This window comes from Xenopus laevis, chromosome 5L (assembly GCF_017654675.1).
Source record: "Xenopus laevis strain J_2021 chromosome 5L, Xenopus_laevis_v10.1, whole genome shotgun sequence".
Classification (NCBI taxonomy): domain Eukaryota; kingdom Metazoa; phylum Chordata; class Amphibia; order Anura; family Pipidae; genus Xenopus; species Xenopus laevis.
In genome coordinates this window covers 11,908,410-11,931,062 of record NC_054379.1, presented here as the reverse complement: position 1 = coordinate 11,931,062, position 22,653 = coordinate 11,908,410, and the positions used below count along the sequence as shown (strand labels likewise).

The window sequence follows — 22,653 nt, the reverse complement described above, 5'->3', positions numbered from 1 at the left end:
CATTGGCAACACTTGGAATTACTGGGCCCCAAAGCACAATATTGTAATGAACTCCCAAAAACTAACTCCGAAAGAGGATCTCTTCAGAACACAAACACATACACACACCCAAACCCATTATCCACAAAGATCCAAATTATGGAAAGGCCATCTCCTATAGACTCAATTTTAATAAAATAATCCAAATTGTTAAATTATTTCCCAGTGTAATAAATATTTGCACCGGTTAGCTCCATGGGCATATATTAATTGTGTATGTTTTTACATTCACAAAAATAAGCTCACACACAGGTGCAAGATGAGCCTAGTTCTTAAAGGGGAAGTAAACCCAACTACAGCTTAAAGCCCCCATTCGCTACCCTTCACTGTCCCCTCCCTGCATAGTGTTGTACTAGAACATAGGTGCCCAGGACGTAGATCGCGGTCTACCAGTAAATCGCGTTAATGTTCCTGGTAGACTGGCGTCGCTGACCTTAAGAGAAGAGGAACGAAGCGCACGAGCGGCACGAAGGAAAGGCAGGGAGACGAGCAGCACAGCAGGGCGAGGAGACAAGAACAGCACAAAGGGAGGACTGCAGGCATGGAAGGGAAGGGAGACGAGCGGCATGAAGGGAAGGGAGAGGAGACGAGGGTCGCAAAGGGAAGACGAGTGGCACGAAAGGGAAGCGAGGTAAGGCAGCGAGCAGCACAGCATGGCGGGGAGACAAGAACAGCACGGACGGAGGGCTGCAGGCAGCCAGGCACGGAGGGGAAGGGAGACAAGTGGCACGAAGGGAGACGAGCGGCACGTAGGGAAGGGAGGGGAGACGAGCTGCACAAAGGGAAGCGAGGGAAGGCAGGGAGACGAGCAGCGCAGCACAGCAGGGCGGGGAGACAAGAACAGCGCGAAGGGAGGGCTGCAGGCACAGAGGGAAAGGACACAGGAGGGAGAGCTGCAGGCACAGAGGGGAATGGAGGACGGCTATAGGCACGGACACAGTGGGGAAGGAATGGCTGAGAGCAGGGAGAGCTGAGAGCAGCAAGCATGGGGAAGGGAGTGTGTTCAAACTTTCATAACCTGCCAAATTTTGTAAAATAAACATGGTAATTAGGGGGTGTGGTCACACAAATGGGCGTGGTCCAAAAAACGCTGTACGTTATCATGGTATATCTCCTGATGGGGGCCAGGTGTCGAGAGTAGATCGCAGTGTAACATATACTGGACACCCCTGTACTAGAATAAGTGTCCCATCCAGCAACACTGGACATATATATGTAGAGTAGCACAACAGAACTCAGGGGCACCATGTTTAGTAGTTCTGGTATCTTCCAGATCCTCTTCTTTCTTTTCAGTACTTTATGGAGCTTTCCAACTGCAACTGCACATGAGCCAAAAGCTAAAGTGTCGGCGCTCACTTCAGGAAGATGACAAAGCTAACAAACATGGCACCCGAGCTCCACTGCGCTATTAGTTAGCTTTTTAAAGATGTGACATAAAGGAAGATAATAGTTTAATATTATTTGGAGAAGCTCAATGTTAATCCTGAGACAAGGATATTGATTGGAAGCTGTTGCCGAGTGGGAGTGACCAGGAACCCGCGCTGGTGTTGGGGAGATAGTGTAAGCTCCACAATCGCTCATTACAGTGCTTTGAATTGGGGTATTGACCAGCCAAGTGACTAATAACAAGAGTTAGGAGTGGCAAAAATGTTCTTAAATTGCAATATATTAAAAAATAACAATTTCAACACAATGTATATTTGATTTGAAATTCACTATCCCCCTGCCGTATCAGTCTCACTTTCAATATCAAGTATTAAAATAACACAGGTTCCATATTGTACCTCTCCTAGCGTTGTTGCCTTTGTCATCACTGCAGATCAATGTCGCTAAAGTTTAAAGTTCAAATCTCCGCTGTTCTTTTCATCACAATATATTAGCGCACCCAGCATTGGGGAGATGTGTGTCAGAATGCTGTTCACTCCACTGTATTCACCATTGGCAGTGCGAATTCGTTCCACTTGTGATCAACAATTATTTTTGTAGTTTACAGGAAACTTTTGGGAAAAGTCGAAGGGCATTGAGCGTCGTCACTTCCCGAACTCTCTCTGGCATAAGTCCTTTAACAGAAGCAATGTACTCACAGGAAAGGCGTATGTTGGATGGCACATTGCGGTCCTAGAAGAATAAATTAAATATTACATGACAGGATTCTGAAATTTAAAGGGATACTGTCATGGGAAAAATGTTTTTTTTTTTGAAAATGCATCAGTTAATAGTGCTGCTCCAGCAGAAAAAAAAATCCAAATAACTCAAAAAACCACAAATAATAAAAAATTAAAACCAATTGGTAATTGTCTCAGAATATCACTCTCTACATCATACTAACAGTTAAATAAAAGGTGAACAACCCCTTTAAGGCTTTTGTGGCTAAAAGCTGGACAAGTAGGCTCATGCCCATGAGAAGTACCAAACACTTTATCACTACTGAGTAATAAGTAACCAGCCTTCTCCTTGTGCAGTGGCTGTTAGTCAGGGACACACAGGCAATTCTACTTTAGTTAAACACAACTCCCCAGCTGAACAAATGTCAGGAAAGGAAATAATGGGCAACCCAAGCTTATGTTCATTGTGTTGGTACATCACCAAACTCACAAACACATCAATTCACATTACATTACTATGTTTAACTTACAAATAACTAACAGTAAACGGACAGCGTGATCTTTTTGGAATCATAATTATGGCTTACAGTGTTATTCCCAAAGAATTATACTTTATGCAGGTGGGTTCCAATATCCCTAAACTGTTCAAGGGAAATTATAACGGAAATTCAAGTTGCTCTATATAAAAGTGTTGAAATGGAAATGTTTCCATAACTGTAAGACTATTAAGGGTGAATGAAAGGTAGAATAACTGACAGGTGCCAAATAGTTACGCACCCCACCCCAGTGATTCTAGTTTCTGATGTCCTACCAAAAGCATCGGTTTCTGTACTGCACATTCCCCAGGTTCAATAGGAGCAGAGAATGTCTGGGACACCAGAACAATATGGTGCCAAAGTGCTCAGAGGATCTATAGCCCTATCTGATGTATTCTGCACTGGCTAGAGCTAGTTACATCATAGATGTCTGTGTTTACAACAATACACAAAATACAGTGAGATCAATAAACAGGGCACCAGGGACCATATATACTGGTATTGGATCCGTTATCCAGAAACCCTTTATCCAGAATGCTCCGAATTACAGAAAGGCCGCCTCCCATAGACTCCATTTTATCCAAATAATCCAGATTTTTTAAAAATGATTTCCTTTTTCTCTGTAAAAAAAACAGTAGCTTGAACATGATCCCAACTAAGATATAATTAATTCTTATTGGAGGCAAACCCAGCCTATTGGGTTTATTTAATGTTTATATGATTTTCTAATACACTTAAGGTGGCCATACACATAGAGATCCGCTCGTTTGGCAATGTCGCCAAATGAGCGGATCTCTCCTCGATATACTTACCTTTAGGTGGGCGATATCGAACTGATCCAATCGTGGGCCTTAGAGCCCAAAGATCGGATCATAATGAAAGTTGTACGGACGGTCGGATGGTCCGCAATCCAACGGGATTTTTACCCCTGTCAGATATCGATCGGGGAACCCCATTTCGCCCAATACAGGGGCCAATAAGTTGCCGACTCGGTCTGTCGCCAGCTTTTATTGGCCCATGTATGGCCACCTTTAAGATATGAAGATCCAAATTACAGAAAGATCCATTATACAGAAAACCTAAGACCCCATGCATTCTGGATAACAGGTCCCATGCCTGTATATCAAAAAAAAAAAAAAATATATATATATATATATATATATATATATATATATTGCAATAAATATATTGCAATATATGAACAAACAATTCCTCTTGTGTTTAAAGGGTAAGGCATTTGTCAGTAGCAGTATGTACAAAATGTCTCATTGTCCTAAATATATTTATAATGGGTTGAGTGCAGAGAGCCTCTTGTATTTGTCTATATGTATTTTGTGGTCACACCCTCATTGCACCCCCACTTAATGGTTTAAAAATGAGTGATGAGCACAACTTTCCCTTGTTTGTTATAGTTTATACAGGAGCAGTGGCCAGCTCCATGTTGTAGCTCCCACCCTTCCCAGCTATAGTCAGGTGATCCCAGTGGTGGCCAATAAAAGGGCAACCGAGTTTGGGAGTTTTAACTTTGAAAGCAGCAAGTAAGTAAAATGTATAATGAAGTAATAGAATTCTTAATGAATCAGATGCAATTTGAGTGTAGGACTGGCCATATCGGGGATGACTTTGACGTAGTTGGCCATCTTAAATATATTGCAATATATCGACAAACAATCCCTGTTTTGTTTAAAGGGTAAGGCATTTATTTTTTAGTAACTTAAGGCACAAAATGTCTCAATGTCCTAAATATATTGTGTATATAAATAACCTTTGTTTTGCACCAACAACACAGTGAAAGTGAAAGCACTCAGCAGATTAAGATACAGATGCTATTAACGGGAAACTGAGAAAGCATGAATTGGTCGTTATATTTTATAAGTCATAAAACCCAGACACCATCTGTATAATGGTATTCCCCTATGTACACCCTAATTACTGGAATTTGCTTTTCTTAATAGCCATTTCCCTGTAAAATGGTCAATATCACAATATAAAAGAAAAATGTTTCTCCTCCTCTCAGAAATCATTATCACTTCTGGTTTAAATGTCAGGCAAATTGCATGCAGTTAACATTTAATATTTTGATACTATTTCAGTGTGAATTTGAATTTGATGGTGGTACTTACCAAGGGAAACCACAGATATACAGGTTACACGCCTCATGCACCTACCTCTTTCTTGGGTCCAAGAGATGGAGAATCTGTTTCCAAGCAAATATTTTCCAAGGGGATCATCTTAATTAACTTTTTTCTCTGCAAGACATTTTTAAATGTACTTTGATCAGGTTTTCGAAAGATTTCAGCCGAAAGGTTGATGAAACTTTGCAATCAGTGAAGGTCATGCTATAATGAGGTATATGCATCATTCCAACATGTAGGCTATGAAGTAGGGATGCACCGAATCCAGGATTCGGTTCGGGATTCAGCCTTTTTCAGCAGGATTCAGATTCGGCCAAATCCTTCAGCCCGGCCGGACCAAATCCTAATTTGCATATGAATATGGGACGGGGAGGGAAACCGTGTGACTTTTTGTCACAAAACAAGGAAGTTAAAATTTTTCCCCTTCCCACCCTGTTTCGGTTCGGTATTTGGCAGAATCTTTAGTGAAAGATTTGGGGGTTCGGCCGAATCTGAAATAGTGAATTTGGTGCATCCCTACTATGAAGCACCAGGGATCCCAATGAACATTTCCCAAACACCTGCCATCAAGTACAGCTCTGCAACTTGGACTGAAAACAATATCTCATACAAGGTGCCCCAGGAGAAAGTGCTCTGAGCATGAACACTAAGGGGAACTATTTTGCACCCCATAGTGCTCTTGCATTTGCACACATGGAAATAGGGTTGCACCAAATCCAGGATTCATTTCGGGATTCGGAATTCAGCAGGATTCAGGTTCGGCCGAATCCTTCTGCACTGCCGAGCCAAATCCGAATCCTATTTTGCATTTGCAAATTAGGGACAGGGAAGGAAATCACATGACTTTTTGTCAGAAAACAAGCTAGTAAAAAATGTTTTCCCCTTCCCACCCCTAATTTGCATATGCAAATTAAGATTTGGATTCGGATCAGTATTCAGCCGGATCTTTCGCAAAGGATTCGGGGGTTCGGCCGAATCCAAAATAGTAGAATTGGTGCATCCCTACATGGAAATAATAAATCAGTCCTACTTTAAAGTAAATTCAAACCTTTAAACAAATTACAGATAATTGCACCTTACTTGTTCATTTCTTATGACAGCAGGGGGAAATGAGAAAAAGTATCCAGCTTGCACTCCTTCCTGGGCAGCAGACGGCCGACCAGCAAAATTATGGAGCAGAACCTTCTCAGCACCTGAAATAAACACAGAGACCAATTATTTACTGTATAATTAAAACTCTAGACATATATCAAATTTAAAATGTGAATAAAAAAAGATTTAACTACCCAATGCTAAAAATATTTAATTTATTTGAATATGTAACTAATATTAAAAGCAGTATCTGCATGTCTGGACTGATATTCAAAATGTTACCTTGAGGGGCAGAGCAGTCAATTTGGTTGCCATGACTCACAATGATAAATGAAAAAACAGAGAACTATGACTCAACTTGCAGAAAAACTACAGTATACTCATATATTGTAGTAAGCAGTGACTTGAGTCTGTAATTAGTAAAGGGGTTTCATTTCCTTTTACAGGTATGGGATCAGTTATCTGGAAAACAGCTATCCAGCCATGAATTACGGGAAGGCCATCTCCCATAAATTACATTTTCATTAAATAATTCAGATTATTTAATATTTATTTTTTAGAAGGTTAAAGTATGAAGATCTGAACTACAAAAACACCCTTATCTGGAAAACTCCAGGTCTGGAGCATTCTAGAGAACGGGTCCCATACCAGTAATAAAAATCCTGTTCATCAGTAATTTTTAAAAAAAAAAACAAACAAACAAACTATCATTGTCGGTTCTTAGTGTGATGTTCTTACCTTGTTCCTTAAGGAAAGAGACTGTTTGCCTTCCAGCTGAGCGGGAATGGACATTTCTATAGGTGGAAATAATATTTTCCCTTATTGATAAAATCATTATAGGAAATGATCTAATCCGGATACATTTCTGCTTTGCCCTGTTTTTCCCCTTTGTCCCATATTTTATAAATAAGGCAGACTATTTATATCAAAATATAGCTGCCAAAAACTGATTTGTTTTAATAAAATAGCCTCCCTCCTTCTCAAATTCTGTCTCTTAAAGGAAAACTAAACCTTAACTAAAGAAATGGCTAGAAATGTTGTACATTATGTTTTGTGTTTCTGTACCAGCCCAAGGCAACCACAGCCCTTTAGCAGTAAAGATCTGTGTCTCCAAAGATGCCCCAGTAGCTCCCCATCTTCTTTTCTGCTGATTCACTGCACATGGTCTGTGCTGCTGTCACTTACTGAGCTTAGGGACCCACTCACAATATACAGAACACATAGAATAGAAATGTCAGAATATAAGGCTGATTAGTAATTAATACACATAATTACTACATGGCAGCACAGAAACCAGTGCAATTAGCATCAGAATTTAATAATCAGCAAACCTGTAGCATCAGCTTATATTACAGCCAGGGAAGCTCATTTTCTGCTGGATAATTAGTGACGACCCCTAAGCTTAGCTTCTCAACAGCTGCTCAGAGCCCACTGGATCATTGCTGCTACTGACAAGCATTTGCAGCCATATTAATTTTTACGGTTTAGTTCTCCTTTAAGTGTCTGCATCTATATAGTGCCTATTAACAGCCCTGTACACAAGTCACACATTTCACCATGCTTTAATACTTGATGCTGTAGCCAATGACTTTAATGGATAAGTAAAGTCTAATAAAGAACATGGCTATAATGCTGTACAGATATGGGAACTGTTATCCAGAAAGCATAGGACCTGGGATTTTCTAGATAACGGATTTTTCTGTAATTTCGAACTTCATACCTCAAGTTTACTAGAATCATGTAGATCGTGTAAACATTAAATAAACCCAATAAGATGTTGTTGCTTCCAATAAGGATTAATTATCTTAGTTGGGATCAAGTACAAGGTACTGATTAATTATTACAGAGGAAAGGGAAATCATTTTTAAAAAATTGGATAACTTGGATAAAATGGTGTCTATGGGAGACAGCTTTTCCGTAATTTGGGAGTTTTCTGGACAACAGGTTTCTGGTGCTCTTAAGCATTGACCTGTGCTTCTAAATATGCTCCCAGTAGCTTCCAATTATCTATTCTTGATCTGGACAGGTACAGAATCTTGAGACAAAAGGAACAGCATTTGTAGCACAATTCTTTGTTGACATTTAGTTCTTCTTTAAAGGGATACTGTCATGGGAAAAAAAATTTTTTCAAAATGAATCAGTTAATAGTTCTGCTCCAGCAGAATTCTGCACTGAAATCCATTTCTCAAAAGAGCAAACAGATTTTTTATATTCAATTTTGAAATCTGACATGGGGCTTGACATATTGTCAATTTCCCAGCTGCCCCAAGTCATGTGACTTGAGCTCTGATAAACTTCAATCACTCTTTACTGCTGTACTGCAAGTTGGAGTGATATCACCCCCTCCCTTTTCCCCCCCCAGCAGCCAAACAAAAGAACAATGGGAAGGTAACCAGATAGCAGCTCCCTAACACAAGATAACAGCTGCCTGGTAGATCTAAGAACAGCACTCAATAGTAAAAATCCATGTCCCACTGAGACACATTCAGTTACATTGAGAAGGAAAAACAGCAGCCTTCCAGAAAGCATTTCTCTCCTAAAGTGCAGGCACAAGTCAAATGACTGGGGGCAGCTGGGAAATTGACAAAATGTCTAGCCCCATGTCAGATTTTAAAATTGAACATAAAAAAAATCTGTTTGCTCTTTTGAGAAATGGATTTCAGTGCAGAATTCTGCTGGAGTAGCACTATTAACTGATTCATTTTGAAAATTTTTTTTTTCCCATGACAGTATCCCTTTAAGCCTTCCCAGTATGTCTGCAATGAAAATGCAGGGGCTCATCTCTACTGTCCTTAGGGTTGTCACCTTTCTGTACTGACCTTTCTATATTTATTATCCTTGTCTTTCAATAACATTGGTATCAAGTATAATTTGTAATACTAAAACACTGGCCAGGTGGAAACTTCTAAGGAGGGGTCTATTCTTCAGGACCCATAACTGTAACTCGCTCCTGAATGGAGTCAACTAAATCAGATACAAACACACTGGGCAAACTACGTATCCACCTGCCAGGTAGAAGACGATTATTAGCGCCACAACAGCAAATATATGACACTATCCAAAGTGTATCGGACATATTTCAAGTGCATAATAGACTGTTCTCTGCTTTTCCATATTTCACTTTTGGCCAGAGACTTGCAAATCCCTCACACGGACTTCTGAATTATACTGGGAGATATAGTCCAACAGACACACACACACTGACTCAGTACTAACACAGGCAGGTCCATTCTTTTTGCCATTTCCAGCTGCATCTGAAAAACCTTCATCTGCTCCTCTCGTTGTTCAGAGGTGGGTGCGAGCCAAGGAGTGAAGTCCAAACCAATCTGCACGTAATATAGAGAACTCTTTGTTAGCCATGGAAGTGCCTTTTATAATACAACCCCAATACATTAGCTTTTAGCACAATGTAGAGACTGCTTTTCTGAGACAATTTGCAGTTGGTTTTCATTTTTTATTAAATGTATTTGGCTTTTTATTCAGTTTCCAATTTCAGCAATCTGGTTTCTAGGGTCCAAATTACCCTAGTGACCATGCATTGATCTTAATAAAAGACTGGAATATGAATAAGTGAGGGGATGAATAGAAAGATGACTCATAAAAAGTAGCAAAAACAATACATTTGTAGCCTTACAGAGCATAAATAAACAAAATGAAAAATGAGGACCAATTTAAATTTTTCTTTGAATAGGCCATTCTATAACATACTAAAAGTAATCTTAAAGGTGAACCCCTTTAGGACAGTGATCTCCAAGCAGTGGCTTGTAAGCAACATGATGCTCACCTATTTTTGAATTCCAGGCTTGGAGTGAAGTTTTGGTTGCATAAAAAACAGATGTACTGTCAAACACAGCCTCCTGTTGCTGCCAGTGCATATAGGGGCACCAAATAGCCAATCACAGCACTAAGGGTCAGGGCACATGCTCAGATTCGGGGAGATAAGTCGCCCGGCGACAAATCTCCTCTTATTCGGGTTGACTAACCCCCCCGAACTGCCTCCCGTCGGCTAGAATGTAAAAAGCCGGTGGGATGGCACTCGGAGCGCTTTGTTTTCCGAAGTCGTCCGAAGTTTCCTTGTGAGGCAACTTCAGGCGGCTTCAGAAAACAAAGCGCTCCGAGTGCTGGGCGACTAATCTCCCTGAATCCGAGCATTTGCCCTGACCCTTTATTTGGTACCCACCCCAGGAACTTTTTCATGATTGCATTGTTCCCCAACCCTTTCTACATTTGAATGTTGCTCATGGATAAAAAAAAGGTTTGGAAAAAAAAGGTTTGGGGACCCCCAGTATTAAGAGATCTTCCAGTTTATGCTTCTTACCTCTCCTATAGCCACCAGGCTATCTTTGTATTTGTCAAACTGCGCAAGGACAGGTTCCAGATCCTAAAATATAGAAATGTTATCCAGTATGAACAGTTCTGCCTTGTAGAGTGTCAGGGTTGGACTCTCTCTGCTGCACAGGTTGGGAACTTCAATTAAAAGATGTAATTATTTATGTCCATAGAGCACCCTTAGGGCCCAGTCGTTGTTGCCCTGCATGTGAAAAATAAAGGCTTTTCTTTTAATCGGAGTGCTGTCCATTTGAATTCCTAACACCCTTAGGGCCCAGAGCCTGTAAAGTGTGTAACTTCACAGAAAGCCTATACATTTAGATATGCACAATGTGTCTTGCAGGTAATGGATATACAAGGAAAGCTGGCATTGTGTTGACTATAATTAACATTACTTTAGCAAATAGCATTCACTGCATTTTTGATTTAAGGTACAGAGATGTTGCCTGTGGCAATCAAATCTGCCAATGTGTCATAAATCGAAGGGATCTTCTAATTATCAGTTCCAGGGTTACCATCAGAAAGACAATGAAGGACCTTTTGGGGGCCCGTTTTGTGTACATTTTACCATCAAACACTGCAATATTAAATTCACTGCAATTTTTTTCAACAAAAATCTTTTGAGGATAAAATATCTGGCATTGAAAATCTCAGGAAATCCCCACTGTTACTGTAGTCATGGAACACATCCTAATCCCCGCTGTTTCATATAGAACTTCCCATTCATACTTCTTTTGATAGCTAAATATATATCTTATCATATGCTACATGCATCCGGCAGAATTACAACTTTAAAACCGAGAATGATTAAAGGAAAGGATATACCATAGTGGATTTTGAAGATGTTTTTCCCCACCTAATTTTTGGCTAAAGGGATTCTGTCATGATTTTTATGATGTAGTTTTTATTTCTAAATGTCACAGTTAACAATGCAAATAATTCACTCTACAATATAAAATTTAATTCCTAGCCCAACAAGTGTATTTTTTTGTATTTATAATATCGGTGTGTAGCCGCCATTTCAGGTCATTTTGCCTGGTCATGTGCTTTCAGAAAGAGCTAGCACTTTAGGGTGGAACTGCTTTCTCGCAGGCTGTTGTTTTTCCTACTCAATATAACTGTATGTGTCGCGGTGGGACCTGGATTTTACTACTGAGTGCTGTTCCTAGAGCTACCAGTGAGCTGTTATCTTGTGTTAAGGAGCTGCTATCTGGTTACCATCCCATTGTTCTGTTGTTAGGTTGCTGGGGGGAAAGGGAGGGGTGATATCACTCCAACTTGCAGTACAGCAGTAAAGAGTGACTGAAGTTTATCAGAGCACAAGTCACATGACTGGGGGCAGCTGGGAAACTGACAATATGTCTAGCCCCATGTCAGATTTCAAAATGAAATCTAAAAAATCTGTTTGCTCTTTTGATAAACGGATTTCAGTGCAGAATTCTGCAGGAGCAGCACTATTAACTAATGCGTTTTTAAGAAAACATTTTTTTCCCATGACAGTATCCCTTTAAATTCTCAAACTAGAATTCAGATTTCTCAAGTGAAATGTGCCCACAAATGTTCAGGCTGGGCCCTCATTTCTATTTGTACCACTATGTATAAGGTGTATTTAGCAGGCATATAATTGTGAGGGACTGTGGTGTATAAAATGTCCATGTAGTCCAGTAGTTCTTGTTCATGGCATGGCAGTGTGTTTTGAAAGGGAATCACTCTGGTTGAGGTTAGGTCTGTCAAATGAGGACCAAACTTGCTGTTAGCAAATAATCCACTCCTGATAGTGCCAGTGACAGTGCCAATATATTACCCATGAAAATGAAATAGTCAGCTGGGAAAACTCTTACCTTTATTGTCACACTGCGCTGCCCATCACCATTGCTCTGAATTGGATGGATCCCAAAACATGGCATAATGTAATCAGGGTACCTTTAATAGGCAGAAATATAATATATTATCTATGAATAAGAAATATTCATCATGTTCAGCATAAGCACATTAACTTAGGGCCTCATGCTCAGGATAACACACGGTTATTTAATGCTTCTTAGCCAGCCCAGGTTATGGGTTACCTGATACACACATAACAACACAGTTCCTCTGTTGTGACTCCTACGTAATTACAGTAAAAAGTTCACAGCTCCTCTATGTCAAATCAATACATGGTAACGTAGCCCGCTGAGTCTAATGAAGTGTCAAAATTAACAGAAAAATAGAAGAATGCTTGCTCAGCTTTATAAAAGTGAAACTGCTGAATAAGCATCACGTGTATTATTTTTGAAAAAAAAGACCAAAAAGCGCTCTATACATAAAGGACAAGTTATTATTATTTTGTATTTTATGTATTTTTAGAGCGCTAACATATTGCTCAGCACTGGCCAATAATGATGACACTCACCTGTCTGACAGATAAATAAGCTTCTCAAATTCTCCTCCATGCTCCGTAACTGAGATGAGCGCTTGGATTCCATTCTAGAAAACCAAAAACATATTTAAATGAATCAATATTTTTATCTAAATAATAGTTTTATATAATATTTTTATAATATATATATATATATATATATATATATATATATATATATATATATTTATTAACCTTGAAAAAGGTCCCCAGGTGGGACCGAAATGTTGTATTGTGATGTGTTTCACCATGAATAATACATTCTGAATCTTTCACATAAAGAGAGTCCTGATCCATCTAGATAGATAGATAGATAGATAGATAGATAGATAGATAGATAGATAGTATAGTTCTGGGGGATTTGAATCTGTATGTTTATACACAACACTTTTATTCCTGAAGATGGCTCAAGCTATGGAGCCGAAACGTTGAAAATAAATTTTGATATTTGGACTTTATACTAAGCCCTGTTTGGTGCGTAGATTAAGGAAAGCCCATATGTGTAGAAATGGCAACACTGGTACTTCTGTCTGTGTGCCATAAGTTCTACTATGCCTGGCACATAAAAGGTTAGCACTGAAACATTATTTATGAACAAGATACAGTTTAGATTTGAAAGGAACCTACTTCTTTTGACTCTTCAATTACCTCCTCAGTATCCTGAAAGGACAAGGGTTTTGCATTAATTTACTTGTATTTGTTTTAAGATGAAAAGAAAAGTACTCTTTAGTATCATTTGTTTAGTAATGACCCAATTTAATGCAGGAAAAGAAATGGTACAAAATGGTATCAGCACTATGGGATCAGTGTAAAGGAAATTGAGAATTGTTAGTTCACTGGGACTCAGCAGCAATTCCCAGTAGGATCAGGGACAATTCAGTGCAGTATCACCGTTTTTCCATGGCACACATTTATGTGGCCGCAAGTGAAGTTGTTTTTCGGGCTAATCCTATAAAATCCCTGAAGGGTTAACATGCCTACGTGCTGACCCTTGTAGGCCTCTGTACTTGTTTTTCTGTACGACCCTGTTCTGTCTCTTCTTAGACAACCTTGCATAAGTATCATCATGTACTATAAACAATATTATCAGCTTGCCTCAGACAAAATATCTTAGCTAACGCGCATGTACATATTTGTCTCTTTTTTCTATCTTGTCCATCCTGAAGGATATACCTATTACAGACATATACTATACTAATAACTATGCTGATACGTCACTATAATTGGGACGTCTTTACTTATAACCTATATAAGCCTATGTTTGACCTTCAATAAACGGAACTTGTTATTCTGATCCACTCGTTGGTGTTTCTTTGTGCAAGTTCCCCGGATCCGGAATACTAGGCATTGTTGGTCAGACGAAATCCAAAGGTTCCAGTAGCAGTCGGTTCGTTGTCCCCTTCAATCCCTTGAATAAAATGTGCTCTTTTGCAATTCTATCTATTTGCACTCAAAACTGCTGTTTGCCTCTTGCTGTGCTTGAAGCGGGGAACCCTGGAGATACTTCTATCTTTGGACCAGGCTGTAACTCCAGGGTTCCCTCAGATATTTGTTTCAATAGACGTCTAAAGAATTGAGCACACTGGTCCCTCTAACACTGAACACCAGGAGTAAAGACAATGGATTTGACACAATCACATCCCATTTGGGTCAAAGTGTGAGCGCATATTCACTGTGAGGCTACACTTGTATTGTTACTGTTACATTTTATTATTTGTCTTTTTATTCAGGCCCAGCCGCAACTTCCCATCCCCCCCTGCCAGCACATACCTACTTTATTTCATATGTGGCCACAATCGGGGCAGGGGGGAGGTCAGAGAGTAGCTCAGGCAGCCGTGGGGATCGGGTCTGGACTAGGTCCATGACCAGAATTATGTGTATGCAGAAGAGACACCTGACTAGGGCGCAACCATGTGGGGGCGTTGGGCAGGTGCCTGTTCAAGGCATAACTCCCAACTGTCCCGTTGAACCTGCAGTCCTGCATTTCTACTGGAAAGTCCCGATTTTTCTGCACTGAACAGCCAAAAAAGAGACAATGTTTCTAACTTAATTGGCTCTTGGCAGAGCCCAGAATAGATACTTAAGATACATTTGTAACAGTGTTGTCCCTTGGGAGAAGTTAGACTCACAGTTTAAAGGGCAAGTCACCTTCATAAGTAAAACTGTAATAAAACATAAAAACTACAGAAATGCGTTCAAACTTTCATAACCTGGCAAATTTTGTATTTTTTTTCTGGCATGATAATTAGGGGGTGTGGCCTCAAAAAGGGCATGGTCAAACCATTTTTTGTCCCTCTTTCCATTTCCAGAATGGTTTGGTTCAAGAGTCTTCTGCCTACTCCTAGTCTGTCACACTCCTACCTACCCTCTGACACTCGCAGCTACTTCTCTCCCCTTCCGTAATGACGTACGTGGGGGGCGGGGTTGCCTAGGGCACTGGTCGGCTCAGCCTGGCCCAGGTGGGGCCCACCATTTTATACCCTGTGTCCCACCCTAATCCTGTTCAGGCCTCTCTCCTATTCATATTACAGTCTCTCATTAACACCACTGCAGCTCTCCACTTTGGAATTTCAGCAGTTATCTGGTTGCTAGGGTCAAATTTACCCTAGCAACCAGCCAGCTGCTAAAATTAAACTATAGAGCAGCTGAACAAAAAGCTACATTTTTTTTTTAAAAAAAACCCACAAAGCATATATACTAAAGTCTGACTGAATATTGTCACAGAAGATCACACTCTACTACATAATACTACTATATGTGGATTTAAAGGTAAACTACCGTAAAATCTTTCTGACAAACTGAATAGGTCTAGGTATTGATGTTCAGCACCCTGGATGCTTGAAGCTCTGTACAGGACAATAGGTAGGATTTATATTATTTACATACAGAGAAGAGGTTTAATCAGAAGCCTCCCATGTTATGACGTGCTGTCTGGCCTTGTTACCTGGGAGAACTCCTCAGCTGTCATGTGACAATGACAATCCACATAGCCCACAGCCATCTGCTCTCTGCCACTTCCGCTTCCCAGCATTAAGAGGCGGGGATTACCTGTTGGGGACGTGGGCGGGCCTAAAGTTGTTCGGCCAATGAGTGCCGAGGGGACGTGTGCGGTTTGAGCTCTCGTTCAGTGGGCGTGGCCTCCGTGTTGACTGAACACACGAGCCCAGTGAATAGTTGATTGGGCGGGACTGAAAATCCACTTCAGGCTGAGGGGGGAATTTTAATAAAACCAATCATATTACACCATAGCCGTTTGGTGCATGCGGTTATCTCACAACCTGTTTTAGGGAGGGGTGTTTGTCTTGTACACGAGCAGCACGAAAGGAGTCTCGATTACGTTTCACCATTGAAAGCAGGGGTCAGTGACCCTGGCAGCCAGTGGTGTAACTAGATGTTATTCGTCCCCTTAGCAAATACATTTTAGGGCCCCCAGAGGTTATCCTTTTTTACCAAAATATACTGAAAGCACCTTAATTAGGGTCTTATTGGGTCCCCTATATCTCCTGGGCCCTCCTGCAGTCGCAGGGTCTGCTCCCCCTGTAGTTACCCCCCCCCCTGCCGGCAGCCCAAAAACTCTTCCTCCCTGGGGCTACAATTGTGTTACTTTTTATTACTTTCTTTCTATTTATGCCAATTGCCACGGCTTATTAATCTGAAGGACCTTAGCAACCAGACAGCGCATGGAATTCCGGAAACGGAGAGTTTCTGCGCATAAAGCTCTAACACCAAGAAATTAAAAAATGAAATGAAATTAAAAAATGAAGACTAATTGAAAACTGTCTATACCATACCAGGAAACAGTGGAGCAGCCACTCAAACAAAGGCAATCGTCCACTTAGTCATAGGCCTATGTGTTGCTTAAAGGAAAACTATACCCCCCAAACAATGTAGGTCTCTATAAAAATATATTGCATAAAACAGGTCATATGTAAAACCCTGCTTCATGTAAATAAATCATTTTCAAAACAATATACTTTTTTTAAGTAGTATGTGCCATCGGGTAATCCTAAATAGAAAATTGCCATTTTAAAAAATTAGGGCCGCCCCCGGGGACCGTAGGATTCACTGTACTCACAAACATACCAAAACATACTTGTTAGGTCACATGAGCCAATTAACAGACAGAGTTATGACTTTTGCTTCCACACGTCTTCCAGTTACAGCTGGGGGCCGATTCACTAACTTCGAGTGAAGTATTTTTTTGGGCTACTTCGACCATCGAATGGGCTACTTCGACCTTCGACTACGACTTTGAATCGAACTATTCGAAGTAAAAATCGTTCGACTATTCGACTATTCGATAGTTGAAGTACTGTCTCTTTAAAAAAAACTTCAACCACCTAGTTCGCCATCTAAAAGGCAGCTACCAAAGTCAATGTTAGCCTATGGGGAAGGTCCCCATAGGCTTGGCTAACTTTTTTTGATCGAAGGATATTCCTTCGATCGTTGGATTAAAATCCTTCGAATCGTTCAATTCAAAGGATTTTATCGTTCGATCGTCTTTTTTAATAAGGGGTTTGTTTCTCCTTTAAGAGATGGGATAACCGGTAGCTCAATCTCACGTGAGCCTGCAGCTTTCTTTTAGACTGAGAAACTGCACACAGACACTGCTTCTCTTGCTTCAAGAAGACAAAACTTTATTAACATTTCTTCATTAGCAGACAAATATATTATATGACACTGTCAGTATCAGATTACTATGGGATCTGTATGAAAAACCCCCACATTAATATATATCTTAACACTATGACGAAGGGTGGCCACACACAGGCAGATTAAAGCTGCTGATATCGGTCCTTTATTCAGATTCTGCAGTTTATCTGCCCATGTGGAGGTTCGGCAGGTCTCCCTGATCAATATCAGGCCAAAAATCGTGCAGATATTTAATGGGCAGGTTTGATTTTTCCTGCGATCAAGGACTGCATCAGCTAGGTGGTCTGAACACTGGAGGGAATGATTTGACTTGGTGATGGGCCCTATGAGTGCAATGAATAGTTCTTGGGCTGATGGTTTTTGCCTATCTTTTAAATACAAAAAGCTTTGTTTTTTATTATTTCTTGAGCTAAACAGGTAAACTGAAGCCACTCCATAATTGGTCCTTATGAGGTAGATAATTAGATCATCATTATACAACTTCTCTCCCTTCGCCTTTTGTTACGGCTGTTTTGTAAGCAGGAGAACATAATGAAAGGGGCTTATCTGTGCTTCGGTAATATAATTATTATCATGGAAAGTGAACAAGGAGGTACAATTCCACTTTAATACAAAAGAGGCAAGAAAGTTATATCCTTAAATTAACTGAAGCGAGGAGAGGCATTTAAACTCCTGACTCACCATTTTCCCCTTGGGAATGACTTTATTCTTAGGCACTTTTGTCCATCTTACTAGACGTAAACGGGTGGAAGTATTTTTATTTTCTCGTATGAAGAAAATGGTTCTGTTTAAATTATTACTTGAAAGAAACCTATTTGGATACATCATTAACCCCATCCTGTTCCCGTAATATCTGGTGATTGCTGGGAATATCTGATCCCTGTGAGTGTTGGCAGCAAAAGCTGGTTCTGCATATGCCAACAGATAAGTCTTGAAAGCACTATGATTGTTTGATGTTCAGCCAATCACGGATGATATTAAGAGTTTCTGACTAGCAGCATTGCTCACTCGATATACCCAGCCAAGCAGAACTCTGCTGTGTATACCAAACTGATTTATTCACCTAGCGATATGCTATATATCTATGCTGGGCAACATAGTTACACATGAGGATATGTCTATAGTCTCTAGGAAATTAAAGAAGTTACCATTTACTACATATGATAGAGCATGTAACAGGTTGGACATGCCTGGTTTATGTTATTTCCACCAACCCCATAATATGGGAGCCTCAGCCTTTCTATATTGTCAGGGGCCCATTCCTCCATTTCCATTTATTTATGTAATCCAGGCCTTATCCTCAACCCTGTGACTGTCACCAGCGTAGTTCTTCCCATTTCGTATTTCCCATATTCCCTATTGTTCTCCAAACTGTGGGATACATTGGCAGCAATTAATTTCATCCATTTCCCAGAGCCAATAGTGTTATGTTTGGTAGCCGAGGATGAGTAGAGTATAACAGTGCTTTATTAGCAGGTTCATGCAGCCATTACACTTCAACAGTAACTTCTACTTTAACACATTAAGCAGTATAGAAAGTACTATGTATACACAGTATAACTTTTGTGCACAATGACACCTACAGGTCATTTGTATAAACACCAGAAATAACATTCCAGACATGCTGCAGGCAATATTCTTTATTTGGGCAGAACATGGCACAGTCTGGGAAACACCTTGAGTTCCTTCTTCATTGTGATCTAAATCACCTTTTCCAAAGAAATTCCTTTAACTCTGGCAATATATTCAGCAGAATGTAAGAATTTTATTTGGTTCATTTCACACCTGGAGGATGAATAAATGTAAAAAAAAATGTGTTTATTTATTTATCTGTACACTCAACAGAAATCATACTGTAATATTGTAGTCATACAGCTGCTATACAAATTAGTTTAGTTCAGAATTTACCCTTTAAAAAGTGAAAGTTCTTCTCTAAAGTGCTCTTACTACTGTTTAACCAATCTTAGATTTCCTAAAGGGGCAGGAAGGGCTAAACTGAGTTCTACACAGAATTAGGTATGCAATAATCCTTTATTGCCTTCAGGAATGTTAAGCTTGGCTCAGCACAGAACAATGGAGATTTGTAGGTAGGCAATAACAAAAACGGGTCAGTAATACAGCCAAGCTTGTATAGTTTTCTCACCTGGATTTTGCATGTATCTGAAGTAGGTGTAACATACCCTGGTGGTCTAGTGGGCCGGCTGGGATGCCTTCCGCGTGGTACCTCTTCCTCCATAGTTGCCGGTAGTTCCTAGGGCGCGCGGCGCATACTTCCAGTTTTTACGCGCCGTGTCCGTGAAGTCATCACAACTGTGGCACGAAATTTAAAGTATAAAATGGGACTTTGGGTTTGAAATCATTGCTTGTCGTTAGGTCTAATTTGTTAGTGTCCGGGTGTGATTCTGTTCTGTTTTGTTCTGTTTTGATTCCGTTTCTGATCGTTGCTTGCCTGATTATTCTTTGAACACTGCCTGTACCGACCCCGGCCTGTCTGACCCTGCTTGACCTCCGTCTGTACCGAAACCGGCCTGCCTGACTACGCTTTTTGTCTACTCCTTGAACTGTTGCCTTCCGCCCAAAGCCTTGGAAACGCACGTGCCCCTTTGCTCGTTTGGAACATCTGCCTTGCTCCTCTCAAATTAAGACCTGGAGGCATCTGAGTAGCTGAGGGCTCCTCCCAAGTCCAAAGGTGGCTGCTACGGACAGAAGATTGAGCTGTGACCAGAAAGCTTAGCTCTTCTGAATTTAGGGAGCCATACGTGAGAGTGGGTTGACAATTTGATGCCACAAAGAACCCATGGATGAACCAGTGATATGCACAGAAGGGTGCTAAAGTGGCTGGTCAGCAGCCTAAAGTGTTGAAATTAAATACTGGACAGCAGGGCCGGAACTAGGGGTGGGCAGAAGAGGCACATGCCTAGGGCGCAACAAAGTGGGGGCGCCAATCACATACGTACCTCTTCTTTCACCTACCCCTGGTCCAGGCCCTTGTTCCCCCACTGGACTGGCCAGCCGGGATGTACCTTCTTTTTAGGACCAAGTGCAGGAGAATCTGTTTCCAAGCACATGTTTTCAAAGGGAAGCTGGGGGTACATGGAATATGGAATTCAGTGTTTACTGGTGATACCCATCTACTGGCACTGGGGTTTTACTGCCAAATTCTCCCTGATAAGAACACAGAGATAAATACTCAGTCTGTGCCAAAAGGCATAGAGCCGCTAAAGGATATTGCCACATGTCTGACGTGTTGATATTTTTATAGGAGCATGTCATTATCAATACCAGTTGGTGGTTGCAAGGTTAGTCCTGTCCTAGATACTCTAGCACAGTGATCCCCAACCAGTAGCTCGTGAGCAACATGTTGCTCTCCAACCCCCTCGGATGTTGCTCCCAATGGCCTTAAAACAGGTGCTTATTATTGAATTCCAGACTTGGAGGCAAAATTTGGTTGTACTGCCAAACAGAGCCTCAATGTAGGTTGACAATCTACATAGGGGCTACCAAATGGCCAATCACAGCACTTATTTGGCACCCCAAGAACATTTTTCATGCTTGTGTTGCTCCTGAACTCTCTTTACTTTTGAATGTTGCTCACGGGTTAAAAAGGTTGGGGATCTCTGCTCTAGCATGTATATCTATCATATTTTAAATTAAAAAGATACATTGGCGCCAGGGCCAACCATAAAAGTTTTTTAAAAAAAAAGACATTGGGGGCCAGTTTCCCCCATAAAAGTTAAAAAAGATCATCGGTGGCCAGGGTTTAAAAAAAGATAAATAAATAAAAGAGCATTGGAGTTAAGTGTGACTTACCTTTAAAAGTCTTCTTCATTCATCTCTTCTTTGGGTCTATTCGCGGACTTTCGGCAGCTTCTTATCCTCTTTGGATCCATTTGGTGGAGCTTGGGTCCAATCCACGGCTTTTGGTTCTTTTCACGGCTTTCGGCTCCAATCGGTGGCTTTTGGCTCTTTTTACGGTTTACAAACTTCAGCTGCTTTCGGCAAATCAAGGGGACCCAGCTAATCCAGGAAGTACATTGTGATCAGGCCCCCCTTAATCAATAAATCCGGTAAATGGGAAATGATACCAACAGGCGCAGGAATTCTGCTGCAAGGTGCCTTTATTCAACTACATGTTTCAAGCTTAACAGCTCTTTATCAAGTGTGTGATTACTTTTGCTCTGGGGTTGCAACATTTGCAACGGGTTCTTGATACCAGAATATAATAAGAGAAGGGAAATTATACCAGTTTACATTGAATCAGGCCCCCCTTAAAGCACTGGGCCCAGAACCGTTGTGCCCCCTGATGGTGGCTAGGGTTACATAGTTACATAGTTACATAGTTAAATTGGGTTGAAAAAAGACAAAGTCCATCAAGTTCAACCCCTCCAAATGAAAGGTTGCCACATTTTCTGGAAAAAAATACTGGCCTATCTATATGTTCATCTTTTTTCCCTATTAATAACATTGGGATCAACCATAATTTTTACCGTCCAGGCTGGTAAAATACCAGCCAGGTGGCAACCCTAATGGAGGTCCTGCTGACCATTAGGATTAAGACTGGCTAAACATGATGCTGGGCCTGACTTTGCTAATTTCGGCTGGTATGCTTGGCTCAATTCTATTGTATGTGGACTTTTGTGGATCAGCTGCGAGAGGCTCAAAGTCAGTGAGAGTGGATGCGTTTATTCTGATCTGATATTTGCCAAGCAATTGCATTAGTACATTAGTCCTGTAACTGTCTAAAGCAGGGTTTCTCAGCTCCAGGCATTGAGTGCTACACAAAGGACAGATTTTGCATTTTCCTGCTTGAGTACCATGACTTTGTGTAAAGTAAATTAGAACCACAAATTCAAAACAAGAAATGGTAAGAGTGACACCTAGTGGTTGATACAAAACCCAGTGCTGAAAATATTGATACAGGTATAGGACCTTAAGTCTACTAAAAAAATCACGTAACATTAAATAAACCCAATAGGCTGGTTTTGCTTCCAATAGGGGTTAATTATATCTTAGATGGGATCAAGTACAAGCTGCTGTTTTATTATTACAGCGAAAAAGGAAATCCTTTTAAAAATGTGGATTATTTGGATAAAGGTCTATGGAAGATGGCACTTCTCTTGCTGAGCTTGCTGGGTATGCCCTGGCACAAAACACTGTCAAAACTAATGTAGGTACTGATTCCTTAAAGTGTTTTTATCCCCCCCCCCTCTCCCCAGAACTTACTTTGATTAAAACTTTTCACTCTGTACTGGGGGTAGTGTGCCAAAAGCATAACTACACACACCTAAACTCTCATTTCAGCCCAAAAGTTAACTTTTGGTCTGATATTAGAGTTCCAGTATGCATTCTGTGTCCATACGATTGCG

General features: G+C 40.6%; 1 protein-coding gene across 2 annotated transcripts; it reads right to left on the bottom strand.

The window, feature by feature from the left end:
• Window positions 1–1,687: 1,687 nt before the first annotated feature.
• Window positions 1,688–15,706, bottom strand: tatdn3.L (TatD DNase domain containing 3 L homeolog). 2 transcript variants are annotated; one of them, NM_001096925.1, is given in 10 exon segments: window positions 1,688–2,157; window positions 4,849–4,929; window positions 5,896–6,008; window positions 6,646–6,701; window positions 9,124–9,233; window positions 10,226–10,288; window positions 12,078–12,159; window positions 12,629–12,702; window positions 13,262–13,294; window positions 15,579–15,638. In NM_001096925.1, coding segments are annotated over 10 exon segments (813 nt in total). In that variant the 5' UTR covers window positions 15,636–15,638; the 3' UTR covers window positions 1,688–2,013.
• Window positions 15,707–22,653: the final 6,947 nt, after the last annotated feature.